A 12838-nucleotide genomic window follows, 5' to 3' on the forward strand; every position below is an offset into this window, starting at 1 on the left:
AGGTCTGCACCATTCACCCAGTGCACACGGGGTAAGATGGACACTGCTCCCACGACCACCTACCTGTGAAACCTTGAGAACTAGCAGAAAAAAATACGTTGACACAGTTTGGTAACAGTTTCAAGACATACAGTAACTAAGCACCATTTGCTATCAGCAGTAAGACACCCCACGGTGTGGTGATACATACTGGTCAGATGGCACACACAGCAAACCACACACTCTGCAGCAACTGCCCCGGGGGTAGGTTTGGACAAGAAGATCCCCTCACTTGACACAAATCTCCTGCCTTGACAGAGAAACCAACGCGCTTCTTCCTCCACAGCTAAGGCAAGTGTTAGTGCTTCTGTCACGCTAAGGAAACACCCAGACCGCCACCCAGGTTCAGAGGATCAAAGAGGAGAGGATGCTCTTAACCTGTTATCTGGATCCCATTTTGTTTGCAAATAAAACTGCTTTTGCTCTTTTCTTCCCCACCCAGCAGTAGGCTGAATCTTCAGTCCCAGCACTACCAGCTTTTGGGTACTGCAGACTGCATCTGTCCCAGTACACTCCAGCAGGTCCAGGACCACCACTGGAATGTAACCAGCCCTGGGAATAAAGTTTTACAACACTCCCTGGTGTGAATCAAGCACTTTCTTCTTTATCTTCTCCCCCAGGTAACTCCTGCATGTGTTTAGCAATGAGGTCGTGCCATCTCTTCAAGCAACTTGGATGCAATGTCCCTCTGTTTTGGAGACTAAGATAATTTACCAGCATAGATATGTGTTGCTCCATAGCAGTTGGCTTCAAGGCTGGGAACATTGGCGGGCTCCTGCAGCTTACTAGTATAGAGTGAACTTCAGTATAGCTAGGTCTTTACTCCATGGTCTAGTTTGCTCACAGACTACTCTTCCAGACACCCATTTCACCTTGAGACTAACAGCTCTGGCTGCACCCACGTGCTGGACAAACTTCCACAACACACACACACCCCACGCACCCGCACACAAGCATGAAGATTTGCCAGGCACACCTCAGCCCTGACCTTCTGCAGCCCCAGCTCTTCCATCCCCAAGTCCTCCCCGAGCACAGGTCACCTTGCTGGCCAAGGAGGACCAGCAGCCAGACACCTGATGCCCCAAGGAGCCATGTGGCTTGGACTAAGGTGCAAAACCACTCAGGAAACATGGCTGGTGACCTGGGCACGTGGGGCTGTGGGGAAGAAGCACTGCCCCACTGTGCCACCTAAGCCCCTGGTGATTTGCAATCCACTCACTGTTGTAGCTGCTGCCGCTGCTAGTCTCTGCCGGCGCGGTGCCTTGTTGAATCGGCCCTTCCGAGGCGGCCCTCCCTGACAGTGAATGGGAGGAGAAAAAAAAAGAGGAGGGAAAGGGAGGGGAGGGGAAAGGAGGAGACATGGGAGGACGAAAGATGGTCAGAAAAGGGAGAGGGAAGAATCTTTAACTGAACTTCGACTGGCTGTCGCATCCTAAGAGCTCATCAGTCTGGAGGCGCAGGGAGAGCAGTCCCTGCAGCCTCGCTGTGCCTGCATCCGAAGCTCGGTACCTCCAGCCATCCTGCATCACTAGGGTCACACATCAGAAGGTAGGATCACCACACCCTGTTATGTCTTACTGCTTACAAGTAACAGGGGTCTTAGTCTCTCTGTCAGATCCATTTGGAAACCTCAGTTTAGAGCCCTGCCTTCTCTTGGTCAATGCATTTCTCTTCTGGCATCCACTCTGCAGCCTACCCCCACCACAAACTGCACGTAGGCACAGCCAGCCACGCTTGGCAGAGGCTGACCGGTCACACTGGTGTGGTCCCACAGGCAGAAAAGGGACCAACCAACCCCAAGGGCAGATCCCCATCCCAGGGTGGTGTGTCACGTAACTGGTCACCATCGACCTGCAACCTCAAGAAGACCTGATATAGGAAAAGGTACTCTTTAGCCCAACCTATGCCAAGTGCATGCAAGAGCGTTTCTCACACCCTACTTGTTACAATGGAAAACCATGTCAGCATACACAGGTGAACCTCTCATGTATCACAGGAGGAAAAACCACACAGCAAAACCACCTACCGTCCAGAGGAGATTTCTCTTCTGCATTCTTGTCTTCCTCTGCCAGCATGACCTCCTCTGTAAAAGGAAGGGAAAACAGCAAGGTTCAACTTCAGGTTTATGACATCCCTGCTTTAAAACCAGCTGAGCTGGACGCAGCAGGCATCTGTGCCAGGTATCACCAAGCTTACACCATTGTGTCACCCAGGTACAACGAGTCTGTGGAGGAAGGGATGGCTCCGAGTACTGTGTGCCTCATCCCGTGTCCCTCTTGCGCAGGGGGAGGAGGCCAGACACACCACTGGGAGACTGTAGCACTTCTTCTATGATTGCCCTCTTCACAATCAACCACTCACTCCAGTTTCTTTACCCAGCTATCATCAGCAAGGGACTTCTGGAGACCAAAAACCTTCAGACCCAGGCAAGACCGCAAGCCACACGCTGTTGTACCCAGCCACATTGGAGACACTGTTTGAGAAGTGAACAATTGCTGCTTTTCTGCCTCCATCAAGAAGACTGACTCAACCCCTGAAAAACAGATCTCTGTCTCATGGCACAGGGTAACACAGGCAGGGATTGCTGCTGCATGTCAGCTGTGGCAGGAGACAGAACATCACCAAATAGCCATCACATTAAATCTTTGTCCAAATAAAATCCACTGCCAAGTTTCCATGGGGGAGTTCTGGCCAGCACAGTTAAGGTTGCACAAGACGTGCTAGAACACCATGGTTGGTTTTCCATCCCTATGTAACTCATCTGCAAAACACAAATTTATACTTTCCTAGAGGAGAAGAATTTGGAAAACCCTGATAAGGCAACTTCCCCAAACTGACTCATTTGTATCTGCGTGAAAGACAACCAAATTTCCCGAAGTTTCACAATGCAAATATCATCACTTGAGCCCATTTGCACTATGCACCATGCTGTGCCAATATTGAAACCTACAGTTGATACAGCCTGAACCATAGATTTTAGCTCACTGCTGGAAATTCACGTGAGGATTTTCTAAAGGACAATCTAAAGGAGAAGAAATATTGAATTGGCAGCTGATAAACTGTACACTTCCTTATGTTATTATAAATGACAAATTCTTTCACATGCTTGATGTAACTTGGGATCTTACTAAAAGATCTAACACTGTTTTCACACCACATTTTGCTTTAAAGTCCATTTAAGCCAGCCTGGATGGAAGGTTAACTTCCAAAACAGAAATAACACAAACAAACCAGAGGCCAAACATCAAAGTGTGTAGCTGAAAACTGTCTAGAAGAATACTAGAGGGATCAGCATTACAGCACAAGCCTTATATAATCTCTTCGCTAATCATCTGGGAAAGAAAGTGGATAATCCATTAATAAGACAGTAAATTGAGAAGGCTGAAAAATAATATCCAGGACTGAGGAAGACTGAAAAATCAAGCAGAGGAGAACAAAAGTGCATTCTGGTGTCCTCAGCATAAGAAGGACATGGAGCTGTTGGAGCAAGTCCAGAGGAGGCCATGAGGATGATCAGGGGCTGGAGCACCTCCTGTATGAAGACAGGCTGAGAAAGTTGGGGCTGTTCAGCCTGGAAAAGAGAAGCTGTGTGGAGACGTCAGAGCAGCTTCCGGTGTCTTGAAGGGGGCTACAAGGATGCTGGAGACGGACTCTTCATCAGGGACTGTAGAGATAGGACAAGCTATGATGGGTTCAAACTGAAACAGGGGAAGTTCAGGTTGGACCTAAGGCAGAAGCTCTTCCCTGTGAGGGTGCTGAGGTGCTGGCACAGGGTGCCCAGAGAAGCTGTGGCTGCCCCATCCCTGGCAGCGTTCAAGGCCAGGTTGGACAGAGCCTTGGGCAACACGGTCTAGGGTGAGGTGTCCCTGCCTGCAGCAGAGGGTTTGAACTGGGTGATCTTAAGGTCCTTTCCAATCCAAACCATTCTATGATTTTATGAAAATAAGAAAGTACAAACTAGTGCACCATAGAGATGGAGAAAAGGAGAGCTGAGAGGGAGGGAAATGTCAGGTGAGCTAAAAATCTGCATTTTAACAAGTATGAAATACTTCCAAAACCCACAAGCCAGTCCAATTCAGGTTTTTTTCTGAGGCTTGTTAAGACAGGTCAGGAAAGTGAAATGCACTTTTTTAGGCAGTTCTCTCTCAAACAAGCACCTCAGAAACCAAAAGGTTCTTCCAAAGTCTTGCCTTAAGGAAAAGCTGTACTGGTGTTTGGAGGTTAAAAATATGGGAGCAGTTAAACAGCAATTAACAATGAATATGTCTGCCCTAAAACACACAGAAGGGATGGGTCAGATATGGAGACCCCTTCCCAAAGGCAGCTGGACAAAAGGGCTGTAGATGTGAAACACAAAGCAAACCTGTGCTGGAAGCAGCATGAATTTGAGATGCTCTCACAGTGGACATTTTCCTATAGATTTTTTTTTAAAGCCTGCATTGCTCTTGAAGTGTGATTTTAAAAGCTTTGTGTCATATCTGAAAGTGATATACCCACATCATTGCACAGGATTGTGCATAGAAAACAAGTCTAATTCTTAGTACTGGTAGTCAGTAGTGTTACGTAGATGTTTCTGCACTCCTTTCGATTCAGGGATTAGTTCAGTACTTTGGGGTTCTCCATTTTGTGCTCCTGTGCACAATGCAGATGTGGTTTCTTTCCTGTTCTACATACTAACAAATCACAGTGAAAAGTCAAAACCATTTGGAGTAGAATGTGTGTTCAGGTCTTGTAAGAAAAAGCAAGCATGGGAAAGTTAACCCATTGCAAAGGAACTCTTCTGTCACTCCCAGAAAGAAAGGCTAGCTTTTAGACAGCATTTGGCAATTAAATGGTATTTGGTGTTAGTACCAGCCACTGCAGGGAGCAGACACACTGCATGCAGGCGAGCAATGAAAATAATGAGCTGGCAAAGGTCAGAAAACAGGCAGCTGCTCTTCAGGGACAGCTCCTGAGTGAATGCAATGCAAGAGTGCTGTGTCTGCAGAGAGAATATCCCAGCGAGAGCCAGCACACTTACTGGTCAATCTTCTGACGGTTGCTGGTTTCAGTCACGTCTTGTCAAACACTAAAACGCTCCAGGAAAGAAAGAGCCTATTCCCTTAGTTGGAAGCTCAGTCCTGCACTCAATTTGTATCAGTGCAGGACAATCATTGCACTGGTTATAGTCAAAGATCTCTAAGTAGGAAAAAGGAATTCTTGTTTTCCCGTTTACAAGCAGCATCTTCTGTTGCATGTTCCTGTAACAATTTGTCATGACTTTCCATTGTCCTTTGGGCAGCAGGAGAGGAACAATCCTGAGTCCCCAAATCACCTCTGGGTACCGAGAACTGTGTGGATACATAATCACCATGATTTGCGATAGTGTGCTTATGCCATCTGATGTTCCAGTGTCACCTGTGTCCCCAGTCAGACTGATAAGAGGTTCAGTCATAATGAGATTTCAGAAACCAGATTCATAAGTGCCAGTGGAACCTCAGAATGTGTAAGGTGTGACAACATGATACCAATGTACTTTCACCTACAAAGTACATACTCATTTGAGACAACTCTGCAAACCTGCTGAGCCTTTGCCCCAGAATTCATGGCCCTGAGCTGGTGCTCAAACATATCTCCATCCATAGACAGGGCTCAGCTTTACTGTTCCCTTAAAATGAACAAACCCGAAGTTTCCTCTGTGCAATTCCCTCAAGCCCAACACTCTCCCACACCATTTCTCCCCCGTTCTCCCTCTCTATATAGTTACTTCTGTCTTGTCTCTTCCACCACTTTGGGAAACCAAAGTTGTTTTACCCTAGTGGGGCTTTACATGGTTTTTAAAACCTGCTAAAAAGCCAGCTCAGCAGGTTAGTCATCATTGCTAGCTTTTGTTTCTAAAGCCATACAACATCCTAAGCAGAGGATCAGAAGCTGCAGTGCCTTTAGGCATTGCTGTAACAGAGACTGGAAGAAGATAATTAGGATGCCTGGAAACCCTCCAAACAACAGTGCTTCTACATTAGAAATAATATTCAACAAAGACAGTATCAGATCAGCAACTTTCCAGCCTCCAAACAAAGGCACAGGGGCTTCACTAGGATATCAGGGTGAGAGATATCCCAGCAATAAGATTAATTGCTGGTCACTACGTACTGACAACATACAGCATGTTCCAGGACTGGAAATAAAGGCAAACTTATACTGAGGAAGTGGCAAATTGAACAATAAAAGAAAAGCAGCAGAGGAACACAGTGTCCCTTCTCTTTCTCTTTGGCATGGGGACATAGGACATTGTGGGCTCTAAAGAAGAATGGATTAGAAGAAATAACTCACATTCAACAAGCAAAGGAAGTTAGGAAAAAGAAAGAACAATTCAATAACTGGTGAAGCTTCAGACTTGTTAAATAGAAGTGAATACAAAAAGAATAGAAGAAGCCATCCCGCTCACAGGGAACTCAAATTTGTCTTTCTGGCAATTACCCTCCCTTGCCTTCTCACTCATATTCCTGCCCTTTGTCACTGATTGTTGGTGTCTTCTCCCAGCTGTATCAAGGGGCTTGTTTCTCTGTTTCTTCTACAGAAAGCTGAAACCTGAGGTTCATAAAGCTTTGTTGTGTCAAGGAATGGCATTCAAATTACAGAATCAGTGCTGTGTGAAAGAGATGGACTTACAAAGAATTAAAATGCAAAAGACATGCAACTTGATTAGCTCTGAAGTGAAAGACTTCCAGCCTCCAAGCAAAGTGTTTTCAAAATCCTGTATGTCCTTGTTAGATAAGAGAAACATCTTCAAAAGAATATTTGTGGGCTTAAGCACGTTTTGCTCTGTGCAGAGGTCTTCTAACTCTTGGCTGGAAATGCAGCATAACAGCCTAATAGTTGCTACAAGTTTTGAGGAGTTTAATGGAGAAAGCAGCAGTGGCAAAGTCATTTGCATGGATTACATTGCTTGGCTTCAGCCCTTTTTAATTCCTCTGAAAGGCACAGTTTCAAATTGACTTGGTACAGACTTTACACAGAGCCCAACGAAAACATGAAGCAAAGAGCAGAGCCTGTCCCAGCACGCAGCAGGTGGAACAGGACAGAGTTTGCTCATCACCAGTAAGACTCTATTTTATATTGGTTGAACTGAAGAAGAGGTGTTTAGGGAAGAGAACTGTTGTCCTGTGCCTTGACGAACAACACAGCGCCAAGCATCACCTTGTATACCTGTATCAGCTGTCTTCTAGTGGTGGGAAGAGTTGGTCCGTTCAAAGAATTTACTAAGAAATAGACAGTTGACTTTATTCTTCAAGGTTAAATTTAAGATTAAAGGTCTGTTTCTAGCTGATCCCTACACTTCACTTATAAACGATATAGAAAGTCAATGTTTATGAGCTTGACATGCCAATTGCAATACAAATTTTTTACCTAAATTCTATGAGATGCAAGAGACTATAGGATTTGATCATTGCTTCTAGCCTGCAACTCACACTAGTTTTCAAAGCATTAAGATATTCATTCTTCTAAGATGCTTACAGATTTCTAAGTTATTTAAGGTGGCATGACATTTCTTCCTGACATCCTCAAAAAAAACCCCAAACTTCTACTGAGTTATGATTTTCATCCACAGAATCCCAGAATCATCAGGGTTGAAGGGACCTCTGGAGATCATCCAGTGCAACCCCTGCCAAGGCAGGGCCACCCAGAGCAGGTCACACAGGAATGTGTCCATGGTGGGTTTGGGATGTCTCCAGAGAGGGAGACTCCACAACCCCCCCAGGCAGCCTGTGCCAGGGCTCTGACACCATCAATGTAAAGAAGTTCTTCCTCATGTTGAGGTGAAATTTGTTGTGTTTCAGTTTATGGCCATTGCTCCTCTTCCTGTCACTGGCCACCACTGGACAGAGCCTGGCACCATCCTCCTGGCACCTGCCTTTGAGATACTGATCTGCATTGATGAGATCCCCTCTCAGGCTGCTCTTCTCCAGACTGACCAGGCCCAGCTCCCACAATCTCTCCTCGTAAGAGAGATGCTCCAGACTCCTTGCTTAGTCTTGACCTCATGATATGGAAATTTTACATGAAATCACCTGTTAACTCATTTGAATATATTTAAACTCTCCTGACTACCCTGTGTATCCACTCTTCATCAGGCACCTGAGAAATAAGCAAAGCTAGAAACATCCTGCTTGGCTTCTGTATAATCCTAAGTGAAGAAAGTCAATTCAAACCCTAAGAAAATTGATCAGACTGTGGGTTAAGTTTTTTCTTTCAAGTCATGCACGTCTAAATTCAGCACATTTATCTGTGTTATACTTTTCTCTTTCATTCTCCAACCCTTTGTTAAGGCAGCATTTGTTAAGCACTTTATCAATTCAGGCTTCCTGTATTAAGTATAAATCACTCAAGTATTTGCACATTAAGGTTGCCACTGTTTAAGGCATCTTGGTATAGATCCCTCAAGCAGACATGCAGCAGTGTTAAACAATCCACATTTAAAACAGCCTGAGCTATGTTTGCCTCCATTTTAACCACAACTGCGCTTCTGGTGATTTATCAATAGTGAGCTGGCACCAAAATCTGTCAGCTCTGCCAAGGTACCTCCTTGAAAACTTCACAAGCACTTTTCATTAGTATTTTTCTTCCTCTTTATGCTCTTACTTTACCACTGGAAAAAAATTTAAAGATACCACTAGAAAAAAGAAATAAAAAATGTATAATTCAGCTACTGAAGAGCCAGGTTATTAAAGAAGTTTCATTCTTACACCACAAGTATAAGACAAGTCATTAGACCAAGTCTGGAACATACTTGAGTCAGCATTTAAAAGGCAGGAAACAAAGACCTCATTGTTTCCTTCTGGAGGACTGAAGTGTCTACAAATTCAGTATAAGAAAGGGTTGATAGTGAAAACCCTTCAAATTTTATCTTACGCATGTTTTTTAATGCAATACGTACAGCAAGAGGTAATGCAGCATCATTCAGATTACGAGTAGGTGAGGCTGTAAGAAACATTAAAGACATTCAAGAGTGGTCAATAAATGCTGAGGACAATGTTAAATTAAAATCATTGACAAATAGGAGATAGTGTATAGATGAAGGAGTGATTTTAGACACTCAACTCCTTTCCTTAGTCCTAAACCAGTTAGAGCCCTTGAGGTAAAAACTTGAGAACTACCAAGAACAAGGAAACCTCCTTTGCAGCTCCAGCAACTACTGAGAATATGTAAAACATTACAGAGCAAAAACTATCAAAGCATTAAATGCTACTTTATGAATCACTGGGATGCAGCTTTCCTACCTTATATCAAAAATAAATGAGAAAAACTGCTCAGGGAGGATATTATAAGTATTAGAAGCCTGGAGAGCCTTCCATAGGAAGGGAGGGGGTTGAGCAGATGGGTTCTGATGCTTTACAGCAGGAAAATAAGATGAAACAAGGTAGGTTAGAGAAAGCAGAGAAAGAAAGAAATAAAAAGACATAGGAAGTGCACTCCTGAGCTCTTCTTCTCACTGCAGGAAGGCAACGTGTTTAAAATCAAGGGCAGGACATACTGTTTGGTGGGTTGGTTTGATTCTTTTTTAAATCAAACCAACTGTTAACACATTAACCTCCTTGCTACAAGATTCAATGAGGGCAAGGATGCCAGAGGAATTCAAAACCAGATATTTGCATGAATACCGACATTGTCCCACACACAGGCCTGAACGAGGAAGACTGACTGTCTAGTCTGGAAATCCAAGATCATTTCCTAGCTGAAATCCTGGCCTCTGAAGCAGAAATGGGAAATCCCCATCAATGGCAGTCACATATTTCAGCTCCTGAATTCAAAACACTCGATTCTGTTTTGGTTAGCCTTCACAATAGCTTTTGTATCCAAAGATTTGCTAACACTGCTAAGCTGATTTTAATTATTGATATTATTCAGCTGTACTGGAAGCTTTCTGTATATTCCTATTGTATTTTCAACCATGCTTTTACAGAGTATTTTTATTATTCCCTGATTCAGCTATTTTGCATACACTTTCCTGTTCTAGAAAACCTTCTGGATCTTGTGTTATTAGATAAAATAAAAAGATGGGCATTTTGCAGCATACTTATGTGGTATTTATTCAGCACTGGCAACAGAGAAATAGAATAGCCAGCCATTCCCACAGGGATGCAAAGCTGGAGCAGAGATTGTCAGTATGTTTTGTAACTTCTCCACCTCAACTTTCAGACAAGTTCAGCTAATGACCTCTGCATGGCTCTTCTTGGCAGAACAGTCACCAAATCTAAAGGAAGCAACCCTGCAAGGGAATTGTCGTCTTTATTTTACGGATGGGGAGGCCAGGATTTAGAGAAATCGTGAAAGCCTTAAAACTAAGATTAAAAGCCCTAAAAGCCTTTGGCATCAGAGACAAAGGAGAACCACAGAGAGCTGGATAAACCAGTAATTTGAATTTGAGGTAGCACAAAAGCTAAAAAACACATGGGAAGACAAGCTATAAATGGGAGGTGAATGATTCTTTTTTTTAATCCTAGATAACCACAGAATGAAGTGTGGTCACCTAACTGAGGACAGTCGTTGTGGAACAGTCACAGTGAATAAAAGTCCATCAATACAACTGGCTCTCAATTGTCACTCTATGGGAAATAATGGGTTCCAGACACTGTATCAACTGCTGCTACTTCTTCCTGGTTTACATTTCAATGATTCAGCCTTTTTTCTCTCTGGCCAGGTTGTCAAAAGTCATGGCCACACCACTGCCCTCCTGGGAGCGACTTGCAGCAGGGCAGAGCCCTGCTCCCTGGGGAACATCAGCCAGCAGATCCCTTCAGAGGAGAAAGCAGAAGCAAAGCAGCAAAAGCCACGTGAAAATGCTTTTTCAAATACTGGCACCCAGCTTGTGCACATGAAACAGAAGCTGTAAATCCAGACAAAGAACAGCTTACCCACAGAACAGCACCAGGATGCTCTGTCCCCTGGCTTGTACACAGTTTATGCATGCACAATGATATGCTGTGATCATACATTTATTTGCTTGCATGAGCACATTTTGGCACATCTGGCCTCTAGCATCAGTATGGGTTTCAAAACAAGCAATAGTGACATGGCTTTTAGTGTGGCACCAGCCCACAGGTTAGGACCAGTTCTGCCATCAGTTAATGTCAGGTGAATCGTTGTATAAAGTTTGACCTCAGTTTCCCCATTTGTAAAGAGCAAGGATGAAGCTGACATGCCTAGAAAGGCACCTGAACATCTATTCGAGAAACCATTGCTTCTTTCTCCCCACATCAGTGTTTGAGAAGGCATTTTCACTTTACTCAGGTGTTCCAGTTTCTCAGACAAGCAAGCAAGGAAGTAAATTAACCCCAGAAGATTTCTTGATGCTACGTGAATGAATTACACTGTGGTTATGTCAGCTACTCTATGACACAGAAAGGTTATTGGTAATCTTTACTGTCTGATAAAAGGAAAAGCAAAGCATGTTATTTTTTGTTATATTTGTGTGTTTGGGTCCTTGAAGTTGCTCATTGCTTGCAATAAAGTGCAATGCTCAGTTATAACAGTTATAAAGCAATGTTAATGTGTGCTGGGGTGAGTTCCATGGAAGTGATCTCTATAGCTCATAAAACTGTATTTTGCCATCATAGCAAGAGAGGTTTATAAAACAGCTGTGATGGAAAGTAAATAAAACACAAATGACTCATCCAAGGGAACAGTTTCCTTACTGTGGAGACTGTGGGCACTGTATCACTTTTTATATCACACTGTATTAAGACAACTGCTTTGATCTCAGCAATAAAGCAAGTTGGCCCAGCTCCTTTGATTTTGCTTAACCAAACTGAGATCTTTTGCAATAACTTTAGTGTGAGTGCTCAGAAACAAGCCCAACAAAAATAACAAGTGCTACCTGGGCCCTCTCTAGTCTTGTGTTACCTCCAACACCGAGGACTAGCTCTCTGTCACCACCAGACTCTTCTTGCCACAAGACATATTGAACAAGGATGGCAGATCTCTTGCCTTACCTGCTTTGAAGATCCACTCCAAGTATCCATTTAGTTCCCGTTCTATTTGCTGCTGCCTGCGGAGTTTCAGGAAAGCCCGACGATTTTCTACCCTCTCTCGTTCTTTGGCAAATTCACTATGGAAAGAGAATGAGAAAGCACATCACAAGTGGTAAGGAAAAACACACAGCCTCTCTTTTGTCTTTCAGGTTGTACCTATGAAGCTTGTGATATTGATGTCAGCATTAGTGAGTGGAAACCACACCATGCTATGTGTTGTTGCCCAACTTCTCTAGAAGCACAATATCATGTCACAGTGACACCAGTACTTCTTTGGTGTTGAAAGAGATGTCCTCTTCTCTGTTAGCCTTTCTTCAAGTTCTCCCATGCTTACGATGACTGACAAACACAACTCAAATAAGATTTACAAGTGAGGATGGGTATACTGGGGTCAAGATGAAATAGCCCAGATGCTCTGGGTTAAGGGTAACAATGATCTTGCTATTCCCTAAAAATAGGGGGAAAACAAACTGCAAAGTGCCAGAGCCACCCTTATATTCACAGTCTACACTTCACCCTTCAAAGCTAACACTTTTGTTTTGTTTGGCAGGACTGTGTGATCCACGGAGAAGAGATGGCAGGAAGAACTTGGCTTAGCACTGCGACGCAGACCAGTACCAGCCACTGATGCGAGACCTGCCATCAGCTGAGCTGTTGCCTTGATTTTGGCAGTGCATCCCAGTCTCCTGACTCCCCTTTTGTGTCCCCCACCTGACAGGGCAGCCCATGACCCCATCTTTGAAACAGAGGAAGCTGAAACATTGCTCTCAACAGACAACTCCTCCTTG

The 12838-nt window shown here is 44.0% G+C and overlaps 1 protein-coding gene across 1 annotated transcript in view; it reads right to left on the reverse strand.

Moving 5' to 3' along the window:
• Positions 1 to 12838, reverse strand: part of LOC104406789 (voltage-dependent N-type calcium channel subunit alpha-1B-like) — a gene marked incomplete at its 5' end in the record, with an annotated part of 286797 nt that overhangs the window by 130614 nt on the left and 143345 nt on the right. Inside the window, 3 exon segments of the mRNA XM_010015879.1 lie at positions 1259 to 1333; positions 2066 to 2122; positions 12012 to 12127. Coding sequence (XP_010014181.1) covers positions 1259 to 1333; positions 2066 to 2122; positions 12012 to 12127 — 248 coding nt within the window.

This window comes from Nestor notabilis, unplaced genomic scaffold (genome assembly GCF_000696875.1).
Source record: "Nestor notabilis isolate BGI_N333 unplaced genomic scaffold, ASM69687v1 scaffold5096, whole genome shotgun sequence".
Classification (NCBI taxonomy): domain Eukaryota; kingdom Metazoa; phylum Chordata; class Aves; order Psittaciformes; family Psittacidae; genus Nestor; species Nestor notabilis.